Source organism: Sapajus apella, unplaced genomic scaffold (genome assembly GCF_009761245.1).
Source record: "Sapajus apella isolate SASKATOON/1434 unplaced genomic scaffold, GSC_monkey_1.0 scaffold17, whole genome shotgun sequence".
Classification (NCBI taxonomy): domain Eukaryota; kingdom Metazoa; phylum Chordata; class Mammalia; order Primates; family Cebidae; genus Sapajus; species Sapajus apella.
Window position 1 is genome coordinate 13,947,427 of NW_022436957.1, and position 24,964 is coordinate 13,972,390.

The 24,964-nt window shown below is 41.9% G+C and overlaps 1 protein-coding gene across 1 annotated transcript in view; it reads right to left on the reverse strand.

Annotated features, from left to right (window-relative positions):
• BEND2 (BEN domain containing 2) overlaps positions 1-23,540 on the reverse strand; it is a 59,898-nt gene extending 36,358 nt beyond the window's left edge. The window contains 7 exon segments of the mRNA XM_032285841.1: positions 863-1,253; positions 10,553-10,680; positions 10,940-10,949; positions 11,924-11,965; positions 11,968-12,056; positions 15,194-15,385; positions 23,516-23,540. Of these exon segments, the coding sequence (XP_032141732.1) occupies positions 863-1,253; positions 10,553-10,680; positions 10,940-10,949; positions 11,924-11,965; positions 11,968-12,056; positions 15,194-15,385; positions 23,516-23,540 (877 nt within the window).
• Between the last annotated feature and the right edge of the window lie 1,424 nt (positions 23,541-24,964).

Below are 24,964 nucleotides of genomic sequence, written 5' to 3' on the forward strand. Positions count from 1 at the left end.
ATAAATTTCTGTTCTTTTTCAATCACCCAATCTATGGTATTTTGTTATAGCAACACAAACAGACCAAGACATTAATATCTCAATAAAGATTTGTTTTAAAAAAAACCTGAACGTGCAATTACTATATAACCAGCAATTGTACTATTGGGTAATCATGTCAGAGAAAGGAAAACTTCCATTTACACAAAAACTTATATATGAATTTTCATAGCAGCTTACTCCTAATAGTCAAAAACTGGGAAAATAATTTCCTTCAGTAGATGAATTTTTAAACCATGGTACCCCTATACCATGGAATAGTACTCGGCAATAAAGGAACTACTGAAACACATAACTTGGTTGAATCTCCAGGCGATTATGTCAAGTAAAGAAAAGCGAGTACCGAATGGTTACATACTATATGCATCCAATTATAGAACAATATCGAAGTGACAAAATTATAGAGATAGAGAAGAGATCACACTTGTCAAGGGTTAGAAATAGGTAAGTGGGGGAAGGAAAAGGAAGATGGGTTTGGTTATAGAAGGGCAATACAAGCAAGCCTTCTGGTGATAGAACCGTTCTGTATCTTGACTATGACAGGAACATACAAACCTTTTCACGTGATAAAATTGTTTTTAAAAAATGCCTAAAGTCACAGACACACAAATAAATACAATTACAGTCTTATGAGATGTTACCACTGGGGAAAATTGGGGAAAGGGTATCTCTCCGGATTATTTCTTACAACTACATGTACATCTATAATGGTTTCAAGATAAAACTTTTAATTTAAAAAATAACTAACACTAGTTTGCATGAAGGGTGTTTTAAAATCTAGATTAAACAATGCTATCGGTAATATGTGTCATTTCAAACTCACCCAAATTAGGACTGATGCAGAAAGATGGTGAGGCTCTACCTAGGCCCACATTTTCATTTACCAGTAGAGCAGAATAATTCACCACATCAGGGTTATTTGCCAGACTGGGTTCTCCTGGTAGCAGACCTGCCATAGGTACTGCTGTAGTAAAGTGGGCAGATGAGATGACAACATGGGTACTTTCAGCACCTCCACTGATAAAGTTAGGCGGCATACAGCAACAAGGAAATGAGCCACCTTGTGCAACATACTGCTGTAACGAATGTGTGAAGATAATTCTGGGATATGATGAACTCTCCCTGAAGTCTTCCTCCCGCAGTCCAAAACATGCTGCTGACCCAAAAGATGTTCCTGCAGGGCTGGCCCAGGCATAGGTTTCCTGAGAATGTACCTATCCAGGGTAAGAGAACAGAATGAGTAAAGCTCTTTTCTTCGGTTCCTAGACTTCAATTTCTCCATGAGACATATAATCAAAACCTTTTGGTGTAAATCTAGACAACCTCAAAAATGGCACCAACCCGGTATAAATCAACTGTAACTAAAAATGAGGCTTAAAAAGTTGGTTAAAAAGAAAACATTCCTATGTATTTTCCTTGCAACATCATTTTCCATTGTTAAGGATAAACGCTGTACTTTGAGTATATGATTTTTGCTCTTCAACTCCACATTTTATACATGATAATTACTAAAATAAAAATACTCAGTGTTGTAACCTGTCAGATCTAAACTTCAGCATTCTTCCAAGAGAATTTTAGTCCCCTGTCTGCTATTAAAGTAAGTAGAGAAAAGCCTTGATAATGGCAGAGTTACTAGTTCTCTATCAGTTCTAACTGATTGGTATCTTTAGGAGCTAGAGGTTTATCAAAGTTGTAAAAATGTTTTTGTAACACACATTTTATCAAAGGTAGCTTCTCCCAAGAATGTTGCATTTCTGAAACAGCTCCACAAAGATGGTCAACCTGCATAGTTGTATTTTCAATAAGATTTTCTAAATTCTATATTTTAAAAATAGTAGTTCATATTTCTAAAGAAAAATAACATGTGAAAATGTCATTAAGTCAAATGTTAACTGCTAGACACAACAAAAGTTCTCAAGCCATCAGAAATGTCTTGCTCCTATTAGAGTCCTGGCTGTAGGTGACACAGAGCCAACAGGCTGAGATCAGGAGCCCCAACATCGCCTTTGCTGCTCTACCCCATATAGGCACTGAGGAAGCTCTAACGCTGACAAATGAATGTGCCACAATGCCTCTACACCAGCATATTGACGATGAAGACACTGCACACCAAGGAAGGTGCTATTTTAGGAAAGAAACACTCAAATCTTCTAAAAGGCCAAAGGCTCACTTTATAATGTTCATATGTATCATATAAGTTCATATATGTAAAAATATGAAGTCTGTATTATACATAGACAGTGAGTGTGCCATTCTAGAAAGAACATTGAGCCAAATATAACAGATGTGACTTTTGGCTTCAAATATTTTAAAATCATGCAGTCAACAACTAACCTTACAAAACCATTGAGTACACATCCCCTATGTGCCAATCAAGCATATGACTGATTAAAATCTGAAAAATCTTGAAATACACAGAAATTTTGGGGAAAAAAAATACACTTAAACAAAGGGCCAGAAACATTTTCTCATTCAATCAACTAAACGTCTATTGAGGGCCCACCACCTGGAAGAACTATTTTGCTAGGTGTTGGGAACATGGACTGAAAATAAGCTCCTGGCCAGGTGCAGAGGCTCAAGCCTGTAATCCCAGCATTTTGGGAGACCAAGGCAGATGGATCACTTGAGCTTAGAGGTTCGAGACCAGCCTGGTCAACATGGCAGAACTCCATCTCTAGCAACAAAAAATAAAAATTAAAAAACTCCATCTCTAGAAAAAAAGTACAAAAAAGTAGCCAGGCCTGATGGCATGTACCTGTAATCCCAGCTACTTGGGAGCCTGAGGTGGGAGAATCACCTGAGCCCAGGAAGTTGAGGCTGCAGTAAGCCATGATTGCACCACACCACTACACTCCAGCCTGCACAACAGAGTGAGGCCCTGAAAAAGAAAATTAAAAATAAAAAAAAAAAGCTCCTGTCCCAGAGGAACTGCCATCTCAGCCGGGAGAGAGACAAGTAAAGAGAGGATTCCAATAGACAAAGTTATTGGCAGGCTGGAACAGTGTTTTGTAAAGTGGTCCACGGACCAGCAGCATCAACATCACCTGCAAGCTTATCAGAAATGCCAAATTCCAGGCTGTACCCCAGACCTATGAAGCCAGAATCTCTGAGAGTGGGGGCAGTGGTCTTTGTTCTCACAAGACCCCCAGGTGATTCTGATGCCCCCAGTGAGAACCACTAGGCTGCGGCACTGAGGTAAACAGTGCAGGATCTAGGGGGAACATGGTTGGGGTCAAATACTAGAGTCCTGCCACTTATCAGCTGTGTGACCCTGGGCAAGTTACTTAACCCCTCAGTGCTTCAATGTCCTCATGTAGGGAATTGGGATGAAAATCTCTCAGGGTTCTCTTGAGGATGAGAACATTGCTATAGTATTAGGTTAATGCTAACAGCAACAACACTACACTATGCCCAGTTCAACAGTGCTCAGTGGTCTCTTCATGTTACTAGTGTTATTATCAGCATTGAGGCACAGGTGGGAACCGGAGGCTAAGCATGCAGAGAAGAGCGGGCCTAACCCAGGCTGGCAGTCATGGAGAGCTTTTCAGAGGAGGTGAGGTCTGAGGTGAGAATTAAAACATGAGAAGGTGCTCGCCAGGTGAGGATGCATGTAAGGGCAGAAGGAACAGCAGGTTCAAAAATACCCACAGAGAAAAACAGGAAGCCAGGTGTGGAGACAGCAAGTATAAACAACATTCCAGGAACAGGGCTGTCATGGGAAGCAGAGAGTGAGGATGACAGGAAAGGAGGGATGGGAGGCAAGAGAAGTGGCTTCTCCAAGCTGTGGGAGAACTCATAGAGGGGAAAGGGGGACAGAAACAGGGGCTGGAGACAGAGGAGCCAGAGAGACACCGATAAGGGGGCAGCTCTGAGTTCCAGGAAGGGAATCAGACACAGAAAAGAGCAAGGGTGTCAGTCCTGGCCACCAGAATAGTCAGGAAGGGGTTAGAAGAAGAGCAGGGATGGGGCAGTTGGTTGGCTGTGGGGATAGATATGAGGACTTGGAGGGGAGGACTGCCCCAGGTGCTCCACTGTCTCCAGGACTAGGGGCCTGACGTAGGCAGGGGACAGCCAGCAGAGGGCATCCTCCTCTGCTCCCAGCCTAAGCAGGACAGAGGTGGACTCAAGAGGGAACTGGGATGAAAGAACAAGGCAGGCTGCAGCGCCACCCCTGTGATCTAGAATGGGCAGGGGAGGAAAGATGGCTCCTTGGGTGAAGAACCATTGGGGCCATTTCAGACTGACCATGGCCCTGGGCACCTACCCTCACAGATGCTGCCTCCCACCCCAGCGTGCAGGCTTGCTGAGGTGTACCCTGGCCTAGCAGTGCATGGGGAGGCAGGCTGGGGAGAACCCGCTCCCTCCCTCCCCAGCTCACCTCTGCACCCACTTCCCCACAAGACCACATGCATGTGTCTCTTGGAAGCACTCCATTTCTGTTCTCAACCATGATCATGATAAACACCCAAACGATTTTACTTTCCAAAGTATTTCAGCTCATTCCATTCAGGAAACCTTATATATGGCAAGAAACATTATCTTTTTATAACCTTCATTACCTCTGGCTTATAACTCACAAAATTCCTGGTAATCACATCTCTACAAACATGGTGATTCCTACAACACCCCCTCAAAACTACCTAAGGTATATTTCTTTACAAAACCTTGATGGGGGCCGGGTGCGGTGGCTCACATCTGTAATCTCAGCACTTTAGGAGGCTGAGGTGGGCGGATCACGAGGTCGGGAGATCGAGACCATCCTAGTCAACACGGTCTCTACTAAAAAATACAAAACCCCGTCTCTACTAAAAAATACAAAAAATTAGCCAGGCATGGTGGTGTGCACCTGTAGTCCCAGCTACTTGAGAGGCAGAGGCAGGGGAATCCCTTGAACCCAGGAGGTGGAGGTTGCAGTGAGCTGAGACTGGGACACTGCACGCCAGCCTAGAGACAGAGCGAGACTCTGTCTAAAAAAAAAAAACCCTTGATGGCCTGCCATTTTATTTCCATTGAAATATCCTGATACACATTCAGGCACATACTAAATTTCATCCAAATCAACCAATTTCCTTTAAGGTTTATTTTGGAGAAATGAAATGTGAAACAATCTAGATGAAAGAGGCATAACTACATTTGATCAGTTATGGGCCTTTTTGTTTAAAAAAAAAAGGAGGGGCTATAGAAATTATTTTTACTTCAATTTTTTCACCTTGGGATACTGTTCTAACTAGAAATCTTTTGAAAAATGTATCACAATGAGATGATAATCATAAAGAACTTGACACAGAAAAATTTCTATTAATAGTACAATGGCGGCAGGACGCAGTGGCTCACGCCTGTAATCCCAGCATTTGGGGAGGCCAGGGAGGGGGGAGGTCATCTGAAGTCAGGAGTTTGAGGCCAGCCTGGCCAACATGGTGAAACCCTGTCTCTATTAAAAATACAAAAATTAGCTGGGCATGGTGGCATGCGCCTGTAATCCCAGCTACTGGGAGGCTGAAGCAAAAGAATCACTTGAACCCAGGAGGCAGAGGTTGCAGTGAGCCGAGATTGTGCCATTGCACTCCAGCCTGGGCAACAAGAGCAAAATTCCATCTCAGGAAAAAAACAAAAACAAAAACATATATACATATACATTATATATATATATATATATATATATATATATATATATATATATTACAATGGCATTAAATGCAATAAAGAAAATTTCAGCTCAGTATTACAGAAAAATACATTTGAGAGACAGAACTTCATGCCTTGTAACAGTGTTGGAATCTGGAAAGATGGTTTCAATCATTTTCATCACAGGAAACTTCATTGTTCTACTAATATTATAAAAATAAGTAGTCAATGTTTAATATCACTAGAAGCCAAAGTAAGCACTATAAAAAAGAACGCTTTAAATATTTGTATTTTTAATTCTTTTTGTTTCACCCCTATGTACCAGAGGATTTCAGAGTCTTATAAAGCCAAGAAAAAGTAAAACCAAAACCCACATTCATATGAGAATAAAAGAGTTGATTAATAAAGGAGGTAGGCAAAGAAGTTATTATATAAGAACCTAGGTTTAAGAAAAGCTACTGAGTATCAGTATGAACACATAGTTCTACTATATATAAAGACAGATAGAAATATAGGTTTATGTGTATGCATGGATTAGGATACCTACATTTATTTCCTAGCTCTGTCCACTGAGAAGGCCTAGGATCAATGACACAAGAGGAGCAATGAACACACCTAGTGTCCAGATCTTGGTTTCTAAACACCAGTCTCCAACTAAAGGAACCAGGGCTCCTTGGCAAAAAGTTGAATTCCAGGGCTAAGAGGGAAAGTACAGATGAGCCTAGAATATCTTGTGGTGGCAGAAAACAAGTGGCAGAAAAAAAGGTAGGGACAAGTCAAAAGGCCATAGGAGTCAACTGAAGGAGCTCCCAATAACCAAAGCTGGAAAATGTGATCAATGAATAAATAATGATAATACTGGACTGTACTCATATAATACAATAAATGTCCATGAGTCCATATTTATATGAATATACATAATTGAATAAATAAGTGGGAGATAAAGGACAGCTCGTCCTTACAAATGCATTCCAATTAATAAATCCAGAAGGAATGAGGGAAACAGAGAATTAATATAAGGCACGTGCCACAATAATGGCTGCTGCAGGTAAAATCCATGGATGGATGCTAACTTATCTCGGTGAATTGAAGAGAAACAGGATATTAGCACAGTCTCAAAATTCCCTGCCACCCAAAATCTTTATCATGGACAATGGGGAAAAGTAATAACTTACTGTGGAAAAATATGGAAAACATCACATTAACCAAGTGATCAATGTTAACATCACCAATAAAAAAATATGTCAACACCATGTACCCCCCCAATATGATTCAATGAGGAAATAACATCACTCGTGTGGGACTGTTGCCAAAAATGCATAATCTCGATCTATTCAAGAGAAAGAATCAGACACAACAAGATCAAGACATTTTATGAAACAATTGACCAGTAGTCATCAAGAGTGTCAAAGTCATGAAAGACAAGGAAACAATGAGGAGCTGTCACAGACTAGAAGAGGCTAAGGAGACACAACTAAATTCAATGTGGGATACTGAATTTTATCCTGGAACAGAAAAAGGTCATGGAATTGGGAGAAATGGCAAAATTCAAACAAGGACCATAGTTTAGCTAATAATACTACACTAATGTTCATTTCAGGTTCTGATAACTGTGCTGTGATTATTACAATTACCATAATTTTAAGTATGCAGGTAAGTTAACATTAAGGGAAGCTTTGTGAAGCATATGCATGAGAATTCTCTGTAATATTTTTGCAACTCTTCTATAAATCTATTATTTTAAAAATTAGAAAAGCTAATGAAACTGGGTACAAAACTGCTATGAAATTCCTACTAAAGAAAAGAAGGAAACAAAACGCTTCAGAGTTCATTGTCTAATGAAAAGAAGCATACAGATTCAGGAGAGAGATATATTTCCTTAAGCCTGAGTTCAGAGTAATTCTACAGTATATATATGAAGACTGAAAAAGAATCCAAATTTCTTTCTTGGAATATATTTGGCAATTAGTGTTTAATATTACATAAAGATTCAAAGTCTGGTATACATTCATTAATGATACTTCCACCTTCTTCACAATCAAGTATTCATGTTATTGTCTAAGGAAAATGTATTAATGAACCAAAAGAAAATATGAAAGAAAGAAAATTCAGGACTTCTATTTCATTTTCAAGAAGCACCTAAGGCCTATTTGTGATATCAAAGGACCTTTGCCCATTGCAAATCGTACAACTACAGGAAAAGATATATTTGCTGAATTGTGTTCTCATTAACCCAACTACACTTAAGACACCATTTTCATCAAGCTTAACTGTTTATATACTTCATGGCAGATACACGAGTCTTCTAGCACCAGAATTGCTTTAAAAACAAATATTTCTAACCATGAACAAAGAACCAAATGTTAAATGGTTTTTGATTTTCAAATAATCCAACAGTGACGCTCTGTGGACAAGACAGGAAACATTTAAGCACTTATTTTTCTTCACAAATTAATCTGTAAATCATCTTAAAATACTTTTTGGAGTAAGACAGGGTATAAATAAGTAAACAGACAGTAAATAACCATTATATTTCTGTATAATTATTCTAAGGACGAATTGTGGGCCATAAGAATAATTTTAATAGAAACATACCAAGTAGTTATCTACTTCTTTATTTCAAAATATATGATAAAAAATTATCATGTAATAATAATGGCAATTCCTCAAGGATCTAGAAATAGAAATTCCATTTGACCCAGCAATCCCATTACTGGGTATACACCCAGAGGATTATAAATCGTTCTATTATAAAGACACATGCACACGTATGTTCATTGCAGCACTGTTTACAACAGCAAAGACCTGGAACCAACCCAAATGCACATCAATGATAGACTGGACAAGGAAAAATGTGGCACATATACACCATGGAATACTATGAAGCCATAAAAAACGATGAATTCATATCCTTTGTAGGGACATGGATGAATCTGGAAACCATCACTCTCAGCAAACTGACACAAGAACCAAAAATCAAACACCACATGTTCTCACTCATAGGTAGGTGTTGAACAATGAGAACATATGGGCACAGGGAGGGGAGCATCACACACTGGGGTCTGTTGGGAGGAGGCTAGGGGAGGGACAGCAGGGGGTGGGAGGTTGGGGAGGGATAACATGGGGAGAAATGCCAGATATAGGTGACAGGGGGATAGAGGCAGCAAACCACCTTGCCATGTAGGTACCTATGCAACAATCCTGCATGATCTGCACATGTACTCCAGAACCTAAAGTACAATTAAAAAAGAATTAACCCAATTAGCCCAGCATTACAAACTTATTAGACAGCCAAAATTGTATGGAATTATAATAGAGATTAATAATTGTAAACACAGTATTACCATCTTACCCTTATATAGTGCTTCATGCTTTCCAAAATGTTTTCACATAATTATGTACAAAACCATGACACTCGGCAGATAATTAGCATTATCCCAAAAAATTAAAATATTCAGGGTGATAGAAGTTAAGAATTGTCTACACTACTTATGTGGCACTGATATCCACATCCTTATGTAAGTAAATAAACCCATTTTCTGTTAAGCCAAATTATATATAATTTAATAATCTATTTTATTCAACTTCAGAGATCAGAAAGCACAGTAGAATATAGTGGTACTGTAAAACAGTACGACCACTGAGAAAAACTGACAATTTCTCATAAACTTTCATCTACCCCATTACCCAATATTTCCACTCCCAGATATTTATCCAAATTAAATGTAAACATAGGTTCACAAAGAGACTGCCATGAGCATGTTCATAGCCACTTTACTCCTAATAGCCCAAATGTCTATCAAAAGAATGGATAGGCTGGGTACAGTGGCTCATTCCTGTAATCCCAGAACTTTGGGAGGCCAAGGCAGGCGGATCACCTGAGGTCAGGAGTGTGAGACCAGCCTGGCCAACATAGTGAAACATCGTCTCTACCAAAAATACAAAAATTAGCTGGTCTGGTGGTAGGCACCTGTAATCTCAAATGCTCGGGAGGCTAAGGTAGGAGAATCACTTGAACCCGGGAGGTGGAGGTTGCAATGAGCTGAGATAGCACCACTGCACTCCAGCCTGGGCAACAGAGAGCAAGACTACATCTCAAAAAAAATGGATAAGAAAATTATGAGTATTTATATGACAGAATGACAGAATACCACTCAGCAATGAAGAGGAATAAAATATTAATACTATGAAACAAATCTCCAAAACATTCTTCTAAGGAAAAAAAAAGACTATGACCCAAAACAGTACATACTGTACAATTCTATTTATGTGAAGTTCTAGAGCAGGAAAAACTCATCTAAGATGGAAAAAAACATCAAAATGGTATTTCCCCCAAAGTTAAGGGTAATGAGGACTTACTGGGAAGAGGTCGGAGGTCACTTTCTGGGGTGATGAAAATGTTCATTATTGTCCTTTTTTTTTTTGAAACAGAGTCTCACTCTGTCACCCAGGCTGGAGTGCAGGGCTCCATCTCAGTTCACTGCAACCTCCACCTCCTAGGTTCAAGTGATTCTCCTGCCTCAGCCTCCTGAGTAGCTGGAATTATAGGCACGCACCACCATGCCCAGCTCATTTTTTGTTTTGTTTTGTTTTGTTTTGTTTTGTTGTATTTTTAGTAGAGACGAGGTTTCGCCACGTTGGCCAGGCTGGTCTCAAACTCCGGACCTCAGGTGATCCACCCACCTTGGCCTCCCAAATTGCTGGAATTGCAGGCATGAGCCATCACACCTGACCAAAATGTTCATTATCTTCATGGAGTGTAAGTATACATATTTATCAAAACTCACTAATTCGTGCATTTTACTGCATGAAATTCAACTCCACTTTTTAAAAAGAAATACAGCGGAATGAAAAGAACAAAGAAAGATTTTCACTTTAATAAACAAACCATAATATCTACCTCTGGAGTAGATAATCCTCCTCTTTTGGACAAATCCACTTCCTCTAAGTTGTAGCTGTGTCTTCTTAAATCAACTAGGTGTTGCATTTGTGAAACTGTTTGGCCACCATGGACAACTGTGAAGCAATGCATAAAAATGTTATTTCATACACTATCATCTTAATAACCTTAATACAGATATGCTCTCAGAATGCTAACTCAAATTAAATTGGACTTTGGGTTGAATTTTAGAGTGACAAAACAAGAATTCTTCCATGACCACTTTAGAGTAACTCTTTTAAAACTGAAGGGCTACATTACCCATGACTAGGAATAAGAATCAAATCAAATGCAATTACAAACTGTGAAGTGACTGCTTAGTAACTTAAAGCCTACAAAGTAAATGCTAGAAACAAAAAAAAAAAAAAAAAAAAGGGAGAACACAAGGGCTAATTGCTTTTGTAAAAGAGCTCCAAATGGCCCCTGACAAAGAAGACAGCATTGTGTCCAAAATATAAGCCAGGAATCTATTCTGGATCAGGCCCCCACCGCTATGTTGGCTGGGCAGACCACTAGAGACATCAATCACCTCCTCACCTGCCAGGTTACCAGGTTAACACCAGTTGAGATGATCTCTAGGGTCCATTTCAGCTTTCAAGTTAGGATTACCTTCTTAAATGTTATATTAAGCCTAAATAAATGGATGCAAAATGTAAACCAAAAATCTAGAATTAGGAAGGTTTAGTTATGGTTCTGAGTCACTTAACTATGGAACTGGAAGAAGACACGGGCTGCAACAGTATTGGATTATATCTTGTACTAGAGATTCACTTTGAAAGCCTGCCTCACAGTTACTGCAAGGGACACTTTAATGAAAGAGCTACTTCACTTAAACCTTCCTGAGCCAGGGCAGTAATGAGAGGCACAATTAAGGGAAGCAGGTTTCATCTCTTTCCTGTTTCCTTTCATTCTATAGTGGAGATCCTAATGACCAAGGGCCCAAAAGAGAGAAATCAAAAGGGGATAAAGAAAATGGGAGAACTAACTCTCAAGTTAGATAAATGCAGACAAATGTTATATAGAAATATCATGTTATAGCAAGGGGAGAGATGCCAGATGTAGGTGATGGGGAGGAAGGCAGCAAATCACACTGCCACGTGTGTACCTATGCAACAATCTTACATGTTCTTCACATGTACCCCAAAACCTAAAATGCAATAAAATAAATAAATGGAAGAAGAAAAAAAAAAAAAGAAATATCAAGTTATAAAATACCTCCAGGTTGGACCCAGTGGCTCACACCTGTTACAGACTAGCCTGGGTAACATAGCAAGATATCATCTCTGCTAAAAATTAAAAAAAAAAATTAGCTGGGCATGGTGGCATGCGCCTGTCATCCCAGCTACTGGGAAGACTGATGTGGGGTGGGAGAATTGCTTGAGCCTGGGAAGTTGAGGCTGCAGTGAGCTGTTATTGTGCCATTGCACTCCAGCCTGGGTGACAAAGTGAGACCCTGTCTCAAAAATAATAATAATAATAAAATGAAAGATATAATAAGATACCTCCAAATTGAGCTGTAACTTCAACCAAAATTTACCTTTTAAACTGTTTGAATTTTTTCTGACTATAATACAAGCTACAAGTAATTAAATTCTGATGTATTCAAACAAAGGAACTACACAGCAAGGATAATAAACCAACTATTGCAGCACACAGCAAGAATTTTTTTTAAAAAGCCAGACACAAGCCAAATGTGGTGGCACGTGCCTATGGTTCCAGCTATACAGAAGCTGAGGCAGGAGAGTCAATTGAGCCCAGGAGTTCAAGTCCAGCCTCGGCAACACAGCAGGACCCTGTCTCTGAAAAAAATGCCAGATATAAAAGAGAGTATAGCATATGGTTCAACTGGTATAAAACTCAAAAACAGGCAAAAGTAACCTATGGTAGAAGTCAGGATAGTGGTTACCTTACAAAGAAGAGTAATGATTGAAAGGGGGTGGACGGGATTCTAGGGAGCTCATAACTTTGTATTTCTTGGTTATGGTGCTCATTATATGCATGAATTAGTTTGAAAATTATTTAAGCTGTATATTTACGATGTGTGCATATTTTGTATGTCATAGATTTCCATAAAACGTTCACCTATGGCCAGGTATGGTGGCTCATGCTTGTAATCCCAGCACTTTGGGAGTCTGAGGTGGGTGGATCACTTGAGGCCAGGAGTTTGAGACCAGCCTGTCCAACAAAGTGAAATCCCCTCTCTGCTAAAAATACAAAAATTAGCTGGGCAGGGTGGTGTACATCTGTAATCCCAGCTACTTGGGAGGCTGAGGCAGGAGAGTCGCTTGAGCCTGGGAGGCACAGGTTGCAGTGAGCCAAGATCACACCACTGCACCCCAGCCTGGGTAACAGAGCAAGACTCTGTCTCAAAAAAAAAAAAAAAATCACCTCATTATATTCAGCTCATTATAAATAATTCAGAATCTAAATAAAAAGAGAAAGCAGTCCACAGCAATAAATATTGTAAACTTTAAATATATTTATTTTTCTTATATATTTTATATACTTTGAATCATATTGCATATATATATTCTGAGCAATTTTGTGTGTCATTTATAATTTTAAAAATATTTTTAAATGCCTGCATAATATTCCATTTTATGGATGTCCAGAGGTTTTGCTACCCGTTTTCCACTGTGGGACATTTATATGGCTTCTAATTTTTCACTATTTTGGTATAATGATGTGTATACATTCAAAGGCAAACATTTCTTTACACCTCTGAATGGTTCCTTATAATGGACATCTAGAAGAATCACTAGGTTAAAGTCTATGAATATTTGGGGGACTCTTGATAGGTGAGGTACTGCCAAAAAGTCCAAAAGGGTTGTACTAATTTACATTTCAAGATAACTGCAATGCAATGGTTTTTCTCCATTATCACTAGAGTAAATTATCTTTTACCAACTGTTAATTTGATAGACAAAAGTTTAAGGCTTGTATCTCATTTAAGTTTGCATTTTCTATCCACTAGTATTTCTTGTTCTGTGAATTGTTCTGCTCACTGCCCAATTAGGGTCTCAATGTTTCCTGTCTGATTTGTATGAGGTCTTGCTCTCTTAAGGATAATACCCTTGAAAGTGTTTAATTGCAACAAACACCCTTCTCAGGTGGAGGTGTGATTTAGAAGAGTGGCTTTTTTTGAGCTAGGGAGGGGTTTCTTTATTTGTTTATTACGCCAAATTCATTAACATTTTTGTGACTTCTTCAGCTGCTTTTACACTTAGTCTTTCACTAGGATTAGAGAAAACAATCAACTATATTTTCTTCTAGTTTTTTCCATACTTCCACTTATTAGGTCTTCAACTCTTTAATCCATCTCAAAATTATTTAAGTGTATGATGTGAGATGAAATGAAATGGGCTTTCCCCCCAACAGTTAAGCATTTTTCCCAGCATGTTATTTCCTTTCCATCATTCCTGTATTAATGTACTCTAGTATGTTAACACTAAATCCTTTGTTTTGTTTGTGAGTTTCTATCACGTTAAGTCTGGCTCCCTATTTTATAACTGTATTTTAATAACATAATATTTTAATAACTATATCTTTAAAATGTTTTAGTGTTTGATATGGTAAATCACCACCTGTCCCTTAAACAGTTTTTTCCTAAGATTTTTTTCACACCTATACTAGAGTGTTTTTTCACCTCCAAGAATAATTTGTGTCTCTCTACTTCCTCAAGCCTTATTTTATGATCCTCAGTATTTGCGGTCCTTTCATAGAGGTTCTGCTATTTTTATTTATTTATTCCTCAGAGTGTTTAAATATATTTCATAGCCATTATCAATTGGGTCTTTTTCCTATATGTTTTCTAACTACTTAATGCGACTATATGAAAAAACTATTTGTTCTTATAATTTAATAAAACTAACTAAACCGACTCAAGAAGAAATAAAAAATCTTAATGGACCTATAATGAGAGGTTGAAGCAGTAATCACAAACTTTCCAGTAAAGAAAAGCCCAGGACCAGATGGCTTCCCCACTGATTTCTACCAAACATTTAAAGAATTAACACTGGCTGGGTGCGGTGGCTCATGCCTATAATCCTAGCACTGTGGGAGGCTGAGGCAGACAGATTGCTTGAAGTCAGGAGTTCGAGACCAGGCTGGGCAACATGGCAAAACCCTGTCTCTACTAAAAATACAAAAATTAGCTGGGCATGGTGGTGTGCGCCTGTAGTCCCAGCTACGTGGGAGGCTGAGGCAAAAGAATCTCTTGAACTTGGTAAGTGGAGGTTACAGTAAGCAGACATGCCACAACTGCACTCTAGCCTGGGCAACAAAGCAAGACCCTGTCACCCTAACACCCCTCCAAAAAATATGACTTAACACCAATCCTTCTCAAACTCTTCCAACAAATTAGATAAAAGAACACTTCTTAACATTCTGTCTCCCACAGAACAAAGGAGACATGGCAAAGCTTAAGCAAAGGGAAAATGCAAGCAAAAGTAAACCTTGTGGTATTAGCACGAAGCTAAGCCCTCTGGTAATAACTAATTGCTGTAAAGTTTACAGTAATATTTAAGCAATTTACTGGAAACGGGGACCAGAGCGCAAAATTTTGCCAGAAAGGAAATTTAACAAAATTACCGTATGACATTTGGAGTGGATGGTGATGGTCACCACTGGCACCTGGAAAATTTGGTTGTATGGCTGTGACATCAGTGGAATAATCTGCTGTGTCATTGGTGGAATTAGCTGCTCTTTCAGAATCTTCCATTGTCTCAGTACTGTGATCATCATTGTTATCATCACTGTCGTCAACAGTTACAATAATAAAATCTAAAAATAAGCAAAGAGAAAGATTAGATTTAATACCACATTAAATAAACAGTTTCTTGAGGACGCCACCTTATAAAGTTATACGTTGTTTAAAAAACATATTTTAGCTGAAAATTTGTATATTTTTATATCTGTAATTATTACAAGTTAGCTAATGAACCAATAGTAGGAATTTTTGAAGTATGTACATATGTATGTATACATACACACACACAGAGTACTATCTCTAGTACTTCCAATTTTGTAGAGCAATAAATTTCTTCTCATTTGATAAATGTGGCCAGCTGGCCCATGCCACAGTGTTCAATGATATGCTTTTCACTTAAATGATGCAACTGGTGTTAAGTAGACACACTTGTGGTGACCATGAAGTTCTAAACTTTTCTCTAAAAACTAATATTAATGTTTATGATGACTGATAATGCAGAAATAAAATATAAAAGTAAATGTCATTATGAAATGAATTCAAACTGAATCTCACAAAACGTGAAATAAGTAACCACAAATAAACCAGATATGAAATATCAACTAGGTAAACCATTCTAATGAATATGAAAACACATTATGCAAAATGTCTAAGATCAAAATGAGCTTTATTGGATTCCCCCAAGCAAGATGGCTGAACAGGAACAGCTCCAGTACACAGCTTCCAGCAAGATCCACGCAGAAGGTGGGTGATTGCCACATTTCCAACTGAGTGGCCCCTGGAATGCCAGTGGGCAGAACTGTTCATTCCCCTGGAAAGAGGGCTGAAGCCAGGGAGCCAAGTGGTATGGCTCGGCAGTTCCCACCCCCACAGAGACCAGCAAGCTAAGATCCACTGGCTTGAAATTCTCGCAGCCAACACAGCAGTCTGAGCTCGAACTGGGAGGTTACAGCTTGGTGAGGGAAGGGGTTTCTGCCATTGCTGAGGCTCAAGAGGGCAGTTTCAACCCTACAGTGTAAGCAAAGCTGTGGGGAAGTTCAAACTGGGACAAGCTCAACACAGCTCAGCAATTGCAGGCAGTCTGTCTCACTAGATGTCCTCACTGGAAAGGGCATCTCTGAAAAAAAGGCAGCAGCCCATCAGGGATTTATAAATAAAGACCCCACCTTCCTGAGACAGAGCACCTGGGAAAAGGGGTGGTAGTGGGTACAGCTTCAGCAGACCTAAACGTCCCTGCCTGGCAGCTCTGAAAGAGCAGCGGATTTCCCAACACAGCATTTGAATTCTGATAAGGGATAGGCTGCCTCCTCAAGTGGCTCCCTGATCCCCATGTATCCTGACTGGGAGACACCTCCCAGTAGGGGCTGACAGACACCTCATACAGGAGAGCTCTGGCTGGCATCTGGCAAGTACCCCTCTGGGACAAAGCTACCAGAGGAAGGAACAGGCAGCAATCTTTGCTGTTCTGCAGCCTCCACTGGTAACTCCCAGACAAGCAGGGTCTGGAGTGGACCTCCAGCAAACTCCAGCAGACCTGCAGCAGAGGGACCTGACTGTTAGAAGGAAAACTAACAAACAAAAATAAATAGTTTCAACATCAACAAAAAGTACGTCCACTCAGAGACCCCCATCTAAAGGTCACCAACTTCAAAGACCAAAGGTAGATAAATCCACAAAGATGGGAAGAAACCAGTGCAAAAAGGCTGGAAACTCCAAAAAACCAGAACGCCTCTTCTCCTTTAAGGGATCACAGCTCCTCGCCAACAAGGGAACGAAACTGGATGGAGAATCAGTTTGATGAATTGACAAAAATAGGCTTCCAAAGGTGCGTAATAACAAACTCCTCCAAGCTAAAGAAGCAGGTTCTAATCCAATGCAAAGAAGCTAAGAACCTTGAAAAAAGGTTAGACAAAATGCTAACTAGAATAACCAGTTTAGAGAAGAACATAAGCAACCTGATGGAGCTGAAAAACATAGCACAAGAACTTCCTGAAGCATACACAAGTTTCAATAGCTAATCGATCAAGTGGAAGAAAGGATATCAGAGATTGAAGATCAACTCAATGAAATAAAGTGAGAAGACAAGATTAGAGAAAAAAGAGTGAAAAGAAATGAACAAAGCCTCCAAGAAACTTGGGATTACATGAAAAGACCAAACCTACATTTGAGCAGTGTACCTGAAAGTGAAGGGGAGAATGAAACCAAGTTGGAAAACACTCTTCAGGATATTATCCAGGATAACTTCCCCAACCTAGCAAGGCAGATCAACATTCAAATTTGGGAAATACAGAGAACACCACAAAGATACTCCTCAAGAAGAGCAACCCCAAGACACATAATCATCAGATTCACCAAGGTTGAAATGAAGGAAAACATGCTAAGGGCGCCCAGAAAGAAAGTTCGGGTTACCCACAAAGGGAAGTCCATCAGACTAACAGCAGATCTCTCAGCAGAAATCCTACAAGCCAGAATGAGACGTGGAGAGTGGGGGCCAATATTCAACATTCTTAAAGAAAAGATTTTTCAACCCAGAATTTCATATCCAGCCAAACTAAGCTTCATAAGCAAAGGAGAAATAAAATCCTTTACAGACAAGCAAATGCTGAAAGATTTCATCACCACCAGGCCTGTGCTACAAGAGCTCCAGCAGGAAGCACTAAACATGGAAAGGAACAACCAGTGCCAGCCACTGCAAAAACATACCAAATCGTAAAGACCATCAATGCTAGGAAGAAACTGCATCAACTAATGGGCAAAAATAACCAGCTAGCAGCATAATGACAGGATCAAATTCACACATAACAATATTAGGCTTAAATGTAAATGGGTTAAATGCCCCAATTAAAAGACACAGACTGGCAAATTGGATAAAGAGTCAAGATCCATTGGTGTGCTATATTCAGGAGACGCATCTCAAGTGCAAAGACACACATAGGCTAAAAATAAAGGAATGGAGGACTATTTACCAAGCAAATGGAAAGCAGAAAAAAAAAAAAAAAGCAGAAGTGCAATCCTAGTCTCTGATAAAACAGACTTTAAACCATCAAAGATCAAAAGAGACAAAGAAGGGCATTACATAATGGTAAAGGGATCAATGCAACAAGAAGAGCTAACTATCCTAAATATAGGGACCCAATGCAGGAGCACCCAGATTCATAAAGCAAGCTCATAGAGACCTACAAAGAGACTTAGACCACCACACAATGATAGTGGGAGATTTTAACACCCCACTGTCAATATTGGACTGATCAACAAGACAGAAAATTAACAAGGATACCTAGGACTTGAACTCAGATCTGGACCAAGTGGACCTAATAGACATCTACAGAAATCTCCACCCCAAATCCACAGAATATACATTCTTCTCAGCACCACATCACACTTACTCTAAAACTGACCACCTAAGTGGAAGTAAAACACTCCTCAGCAAATGCAAAAAAAAAACGGAAATCATAACAAAGTCTCTCAGACCACAGTGCAATCAAATTGGAACTCAGGATTAAGAAATTCACTCAAAACCACACAACTACATGGAAACTGAACAACTTGCTCCCAAATGACTACTGGATAAATAACAAAATGCAGGCAGAAATAAAGGTGTTCTTTGAAACCAATGGGAATGAAGACACAATGTACCAGAATCTCTGAGACACATTTAAAGCAGTGTATAGACGGAAATTCATAGCACTAAGTGCCCAACAGAGAAAGCAGGAAAGATCTAAAATCAACACCCTAATGTCACAATTAAAAGAACTAGAGAAGCAAGAACAAACAAATTCAAAAGCCAGCAAAAGACAAGAAACAACTAAGATCAGAGCAGAACTGAAGGAGATAGAGACAGACACAAAAAACCCTTCAAAAAAATCAATGAATCCAGGAGGTGGTTTTTGAAAAGGGGTACAAAGAAGAGTTGGTACCATTCTTTCTGAAACTATTCCAAACAGAAAAAGAGGGAATCCTGCCTAACTCATTTTATGAGGCCAACATCATCCTGACACCAAAACCTGGCAGAGACACAACTAAAAAAGAACATACCAATTGTAATCTAGGTGGCTATCACTGAATAGCAAAATTATTATCATTAGACTTCTATGTCAATTCTCTACAATAAACTTTCAATTGTATCACCAGAAGAAAATAACCAAGGCAATTGAAAGTGTATTTGTTTTTTGTCGTTGTTTTGTTTGTTTGTTTGTTTTGAGATAGAGTCTCGCTCTGTCACCAGACTGGAGTGCAATGGCGAGATCTCAACTCACTGCAACCTCTGCCTCCCAGGTTCAAGCAATTCTCCTGCCTAAGAATAGCAGGCAGGAGACTGGGACTACAGGCACGCACCAGCATGCCTGGCTAATTTTTGTATTTTTAGTAGAGGCAGGGTTTCACCATGTTGGCCAGGATGGTCTCCATCTCTTGACCTCATGATCCGCCTGCCTTGGCCTCCCAAAGTGCTGGGATTACAGGCATGAGCCCCCACGCCTGGCCCCTGAAAGCATATTTTTAAGAAAAGCTTTTGTGTATCAACAGATATTTCAAACTAGAGCTAGTAAAGCTATTGACAATGCCACTAAGGTTTCTCAGTAAATGTGTAAAAGTCCAATCAGTTCTTTTAAGTGTACACATAACTTTCCCAATTAAATTTTGGGGTTTTCTTGGTTTTGTTTTTTGTTTCGTTTTGTTTGAGACAGTCTTGCTCTGTCACAGGCTGGAGTGCAGTGGCATGATCGCAGCTGACTGCAACCTCTGCCTCTTGCGTTCAAGCAATTCTCCTGCCTCAGCCTCCTGAGTAGCTGGGGTTACAGGCACGCGCCACCATGCTCGGCTAATTTTTGTATTTTTAGTAGAGATGAGGTTTCACCGTGTTGACCAGGATGGTCTCAATCTCCTGACCTCATGATTCACCCACTTCAGCCTCCCAAATACTGGGATTACATGCGTGAGCCACTGTGCCTGGCCCCCAGTTTTAAAAGAGTTTTGTTTTTTTTTTTGAGACAGAGTCTTGCTCTGTAGCCAGGCTGGAGTGCAGTGGCGCCATCTCAGCTCACGGCAACTTCCGCCTCCCACATTCAAGTGATTCTCCTGCCTCAGCCTCCCAAGTAGCTGGGACTACAGGCACCCACTACCGAGAAGGGATTTCACCACGTTGGTCAGGATAGTCTAGATCTCCTGATCTCATGATCCACCCACCTCGGCCTCCCAAAGTGTTGGGATGCTGGGATTATAGGTGTGAGCCGCCACGCCCGGCCAAAAGACATTTTAACTTTTAGAAATTGTTTTAAAATGGCCAGGCGTGGTGGCTCTCACCTGTAATCCCCGCACTTTAGAAGGCCAAGGCAGGCAGATCACTTGAGGTCAGGAGTTCAAGACCAACCTGGCCAACACAGTGAAACCCTGTCTCTATCAAAAAGTACAAAAATTAGCAGGGCATGGTGGCACACACCTATAGTCCCAGCTACTCTGGAGGCTGAGGCTGGAGAATCCCTTGAACCTGGGAGGCAGGGGTTGCAGTGAGCCAAGATCATGCCACTGCACTCCAGCCTGAGAGAGAGAGACTCCGTCTCAAAAAACAAAACAAAACAAAAAACCAAGAAACTGTTTAAAGATTATGCTCCCAAGGCACAAGGCCATCAACTCATCACATGAGGCACAGCTCACAATGAGGGACTGTGGGTAACCCCCCTAGAGGCACCAAGGAAGGAGAGCTAAGCAGAATCCTGGCACAATTAGTGCCTGAAGAATATCTCAGTTTATAGTGTTACTACTCAGTTATTTCCCTTCATATATAATTCTCTATATATAATCATATATTAGTTCATAGAATGAGTGCTTAAAGAATATGTTACCACTCAGTTATTTCCCTATATATATGTAACTATATCTTAGTTCATAATGGGAGGAATGCCTAGAGTAGACATGGTACAGAGCATGAATTAAGGAACAAGCAGCTTATAGTCGGAGGAATGTCTGGAGCAGACACGGTGCAGAGCATGATTTAAGGGAAAAACAGTTATACCAGGACAAGAATCCATGGCCCAGGGGGCAGCGTTCAGTATCGTAAAGATACCCGCTGCATGGCAGGCTTGGGGCAAGAGCCACTCCTCCTGATGAAGAAGTTGTAGGATCTTGCTCCAGTTCTTGTGGAAGGCTGCCCTCAGACTGGCAATCCCTCGAGCATCAAAACCCCTCCAGATAATGGCACCTTGGCGACTGTGAATTTTATCAGCTCTTGTTACTGTGCTAGGTCAAAAGCACCCTCCTATAGAACTCCTCGGAAGCTGCCAGCAGGTGGCGGTAGACCCTAACAGCTCTGTCACTGCTGTGTGATTAAGCATCCTCCGAGTAGCATGCCCATAGATAGAGGTATTGCACACTGCACCCTCTTCACTGCGCACGGCCCACCTCCATGCCTCAGTGACCTAATGGGGGTGGACCCCTTACTGCACACGACCCTGTGGGGCCCTTGGCCCTACAAGGGAGCACTCACGCGGGGACCACTTTGAGGAACACACAGCAAAACAGGGCAATTACAACAGCCAGACCGCTCCGTTTGTTTTAAGAACAATCACTTTCTAAATCTTCCTGCGGGACTCTCAAAGGCAGCCCTTCCGCTGCCGCCAAAACCGTATCCCATCGCCCAGCACTTGCTGCAGGCGGGACAAGCGAGGCTCAAAAGGGCACCCAGCCCACGCCCCGCTTTAGAAAACGCCCCGCTGCAAAGCTGCTCGGAAAATCGCTTTTAGTCAACCTGAAGCCAGTCTGCCGCACTCGGGGAGCCGGGAGAGGAGGGAGGGACGCGGTCCGCCACCAACCAAATCAGAGACTTTCCTGTCAAAGACCACGCGGCAAGGGGGCCCGGCCCTCGCGCGCCTCGACTGCTCCCCCGCTCCACGGGGACCCCAATTTCGCAGGCTCTCCCGACTCCCGCCTCTGCCCCCAACATCCTACGTCTTTCTCTTCCTCCTCATCGACGTATTTACAATAAAACAGCGATGCTGCACTGTCTCTAATGAAACGCGGTTACCATCAAAACCCCAACTCTATGTCTCAACCGCGAAAAGTCTGACAGGAAATCAACTCGGGAGTTTATCAATTCTTTGAACTCAAAGCTCTCACCCAATGTGGTGGCTTACGCCAGTAATCCCAGCACTTTGGAAGACTGAGGCAGGAGGATCGCCTGAGCCCAGGAGTTCAGACCACTGTGGGCAACAAGACGAAATCCCGTCTCAACAAAAAATACCACCATTAGCGGTGCGTGGCGGCGCGCGCCTGTAGTCTCAGCTCCTCAGGGGGCTGAGGAGAGAGAACCGCTTGAACCCAGGAGGCGGAGGCTGCGGTGAGCCAAGATGGCGCCACTGCCCTCCAGCCTGGGCAACAGAGCGAGACTCTGTCTGAAAAACAAAGCAAAAACAACAGAAAGTCATTCCTCGCCCCCCAATACCGCCCCTCATCAAAAAGAGAACAGCTGGAAAAGGATCAGCTAGTCCCAGAAGGTCAGCACCAAGTATTTAATGAGGTGCGAAATCATAAAATGTCACCCGCTCAGGCGCCCGCGGAGAGGCAGCGGGCACCACCCAAAGCACCCCCTCAGAGCACCCGGCATTTGAGGCTGCACCCGGGCTGCTACGCCAAAACACTGAACAGGGCTGTGCCCCGCGGCTGCCCACCAGCGAAAAATCAACAAATTCAAGAAAAAGTGCGGCTGCACAGACCTGCTGTAGCGCCAGGCCCCGCCGCGCCGCCTGCCGGGGTTTGAGGCACACTCCTGGAGGTGGCCCGCCTCACCGATCAAAACGACCGCCTAGATGGTTTCCCAACCAATCGAGGCTCGGGAAAGAACCGTGGGCCCTAGGGCAACCAGGCCCAGTATCTTGACGCACTCTGGGCACAAGCCCAAGTCACCCCAACCCCGAGCCACCGAGCGCCACAGGGACGCCATGAGCCTCAAGATCACCTCAGCCGCAAGGACATCTTGAGCCTGGAGACCCCGTGAACTAAGCGCCATCTTAGTCCACCACGCCAAATTTCCCACGGGCGCCCTGACCAATCGGCAGCAGATGGCCGATACCCAGAGGCCGCCCCTCACATGCTCCTGCCAATGAACATCCAATCCTGCCGCCCCCTGAATGGTCACCTAACTGGGCACGGCCCAGACTCTGACAGAACTTGAGGCCCAGGTTAGCGGGGTAGTTGAGGGGAGGTCACCTTACCTTGTTCCTCAATCTGGTCGGACATCCTGAGGTGGCGGGGTCTGGCTCTGAGGCCGGAGACCTGAGGCCTATGTCTGTGCCGCGGCTGTGTGGTAATTGTGTGGTAACTGTTTCCCCTCTCGCGGGGCACACCGAGGCGCGAGCGGAAGGAGCCCGGAGTACGTCTCTGCGGCTGCGCAGTAGCGCTGGGCGTGCGTGCGTGACTCGGGGGGGGTCAAAGGGCCTCGCCCCCCCCCCGCCTCGCTTTCGACCTACTTTCTTAAAGTGTTCTTTTTACGAAAGTATACATATATATGTCTATATAGTTGTACATTATATATGTGTGTGTGAATATATGCAGATATAGATACAAATCTAGAGATATAGAGATATGAACTAGTAGCCAACAGTGTCATTCTGCTCGTCCCAAAATGTGTATCAAAAAAAAAAGTCCAACATCAGAGAACTGCGTTCAGACTTTCTAGTGTTTTCCAGGTTGCTTTCTCACATCCGATGCCGGCTCTGGGAACAAAACCAAAAACAAGCCAACTTTGCAAATGTGCCCCTAATAAATACCTAGCAACCCCTGCCCCCTCCTTCCTGCCCCCTCTAGTAGTCTGCAGTCTCTAGTTTCATCTTTGTGTCCCTATGTACCCGATATTTAAGCTCCTACTTACAAGTGAAAAGATTCGGTATGTGGTTTTCTGTTTCTGTGTTAATTCACTTAGGAGAAAGTCTTCCAGCTGTATACATGCTGCTGCAAAGGACATGGTTTTGTTCTTTGTTATGGCTGCATAGTATTCCATGGTGCATCTGTACCACATTTTCTTTATTCAGTCCACCATTGATGACCATGGCTGGGTGGCAGGGAGTCCATCTCACCAGGCACAGTGCTTACCACCTGTGGCCTGGAGCCCTGGACACAGCTCCAGTGGCCTGGCCGAGATGTGCAACGCCACGTTTCCAGGAGGCCCTGAGAGCCTGCCGTTTTGCTGACCCCAGGGTCTGCAGTGGGTTTTTGGCCCTAAGTGCAGTTTTGACAAAGGAGTGTGTATTAGGGTTCTCCAGAGGAACAGAACTAATGGGATAGTTGTATATATAAAGGTGAGTTTATTAAGTAGGATTGACTCACAGGATCACAAGATAAATTCCCACAATAGACCATCTGCAAGCTGAGGAGCAAGGAAGCCAGTCTGAGTCCCAAACCTCGAAAGTAGGGAAGCCAGCAGTGCAGCCTTCAGTCTGTGATTAAAGGTCTAAGAGTCCAAAAGCTGAAGAACTTGGAGTCCGATGTTTGAGGACAGGAAGCATCCAGCATGAGAAAAAGATGTAGGCCAGAAGACTAAGCCAGGCTAGTCCTTCCAGGCTCTTCCACCTGCCTTTGCCCTTCCTCCTGCTTTTGCTGGCGGCTGATCAGATGGTGTCCACCCAGATTAAGGGTGGGTCTGCCTCTCCAAATCCACTGACTCA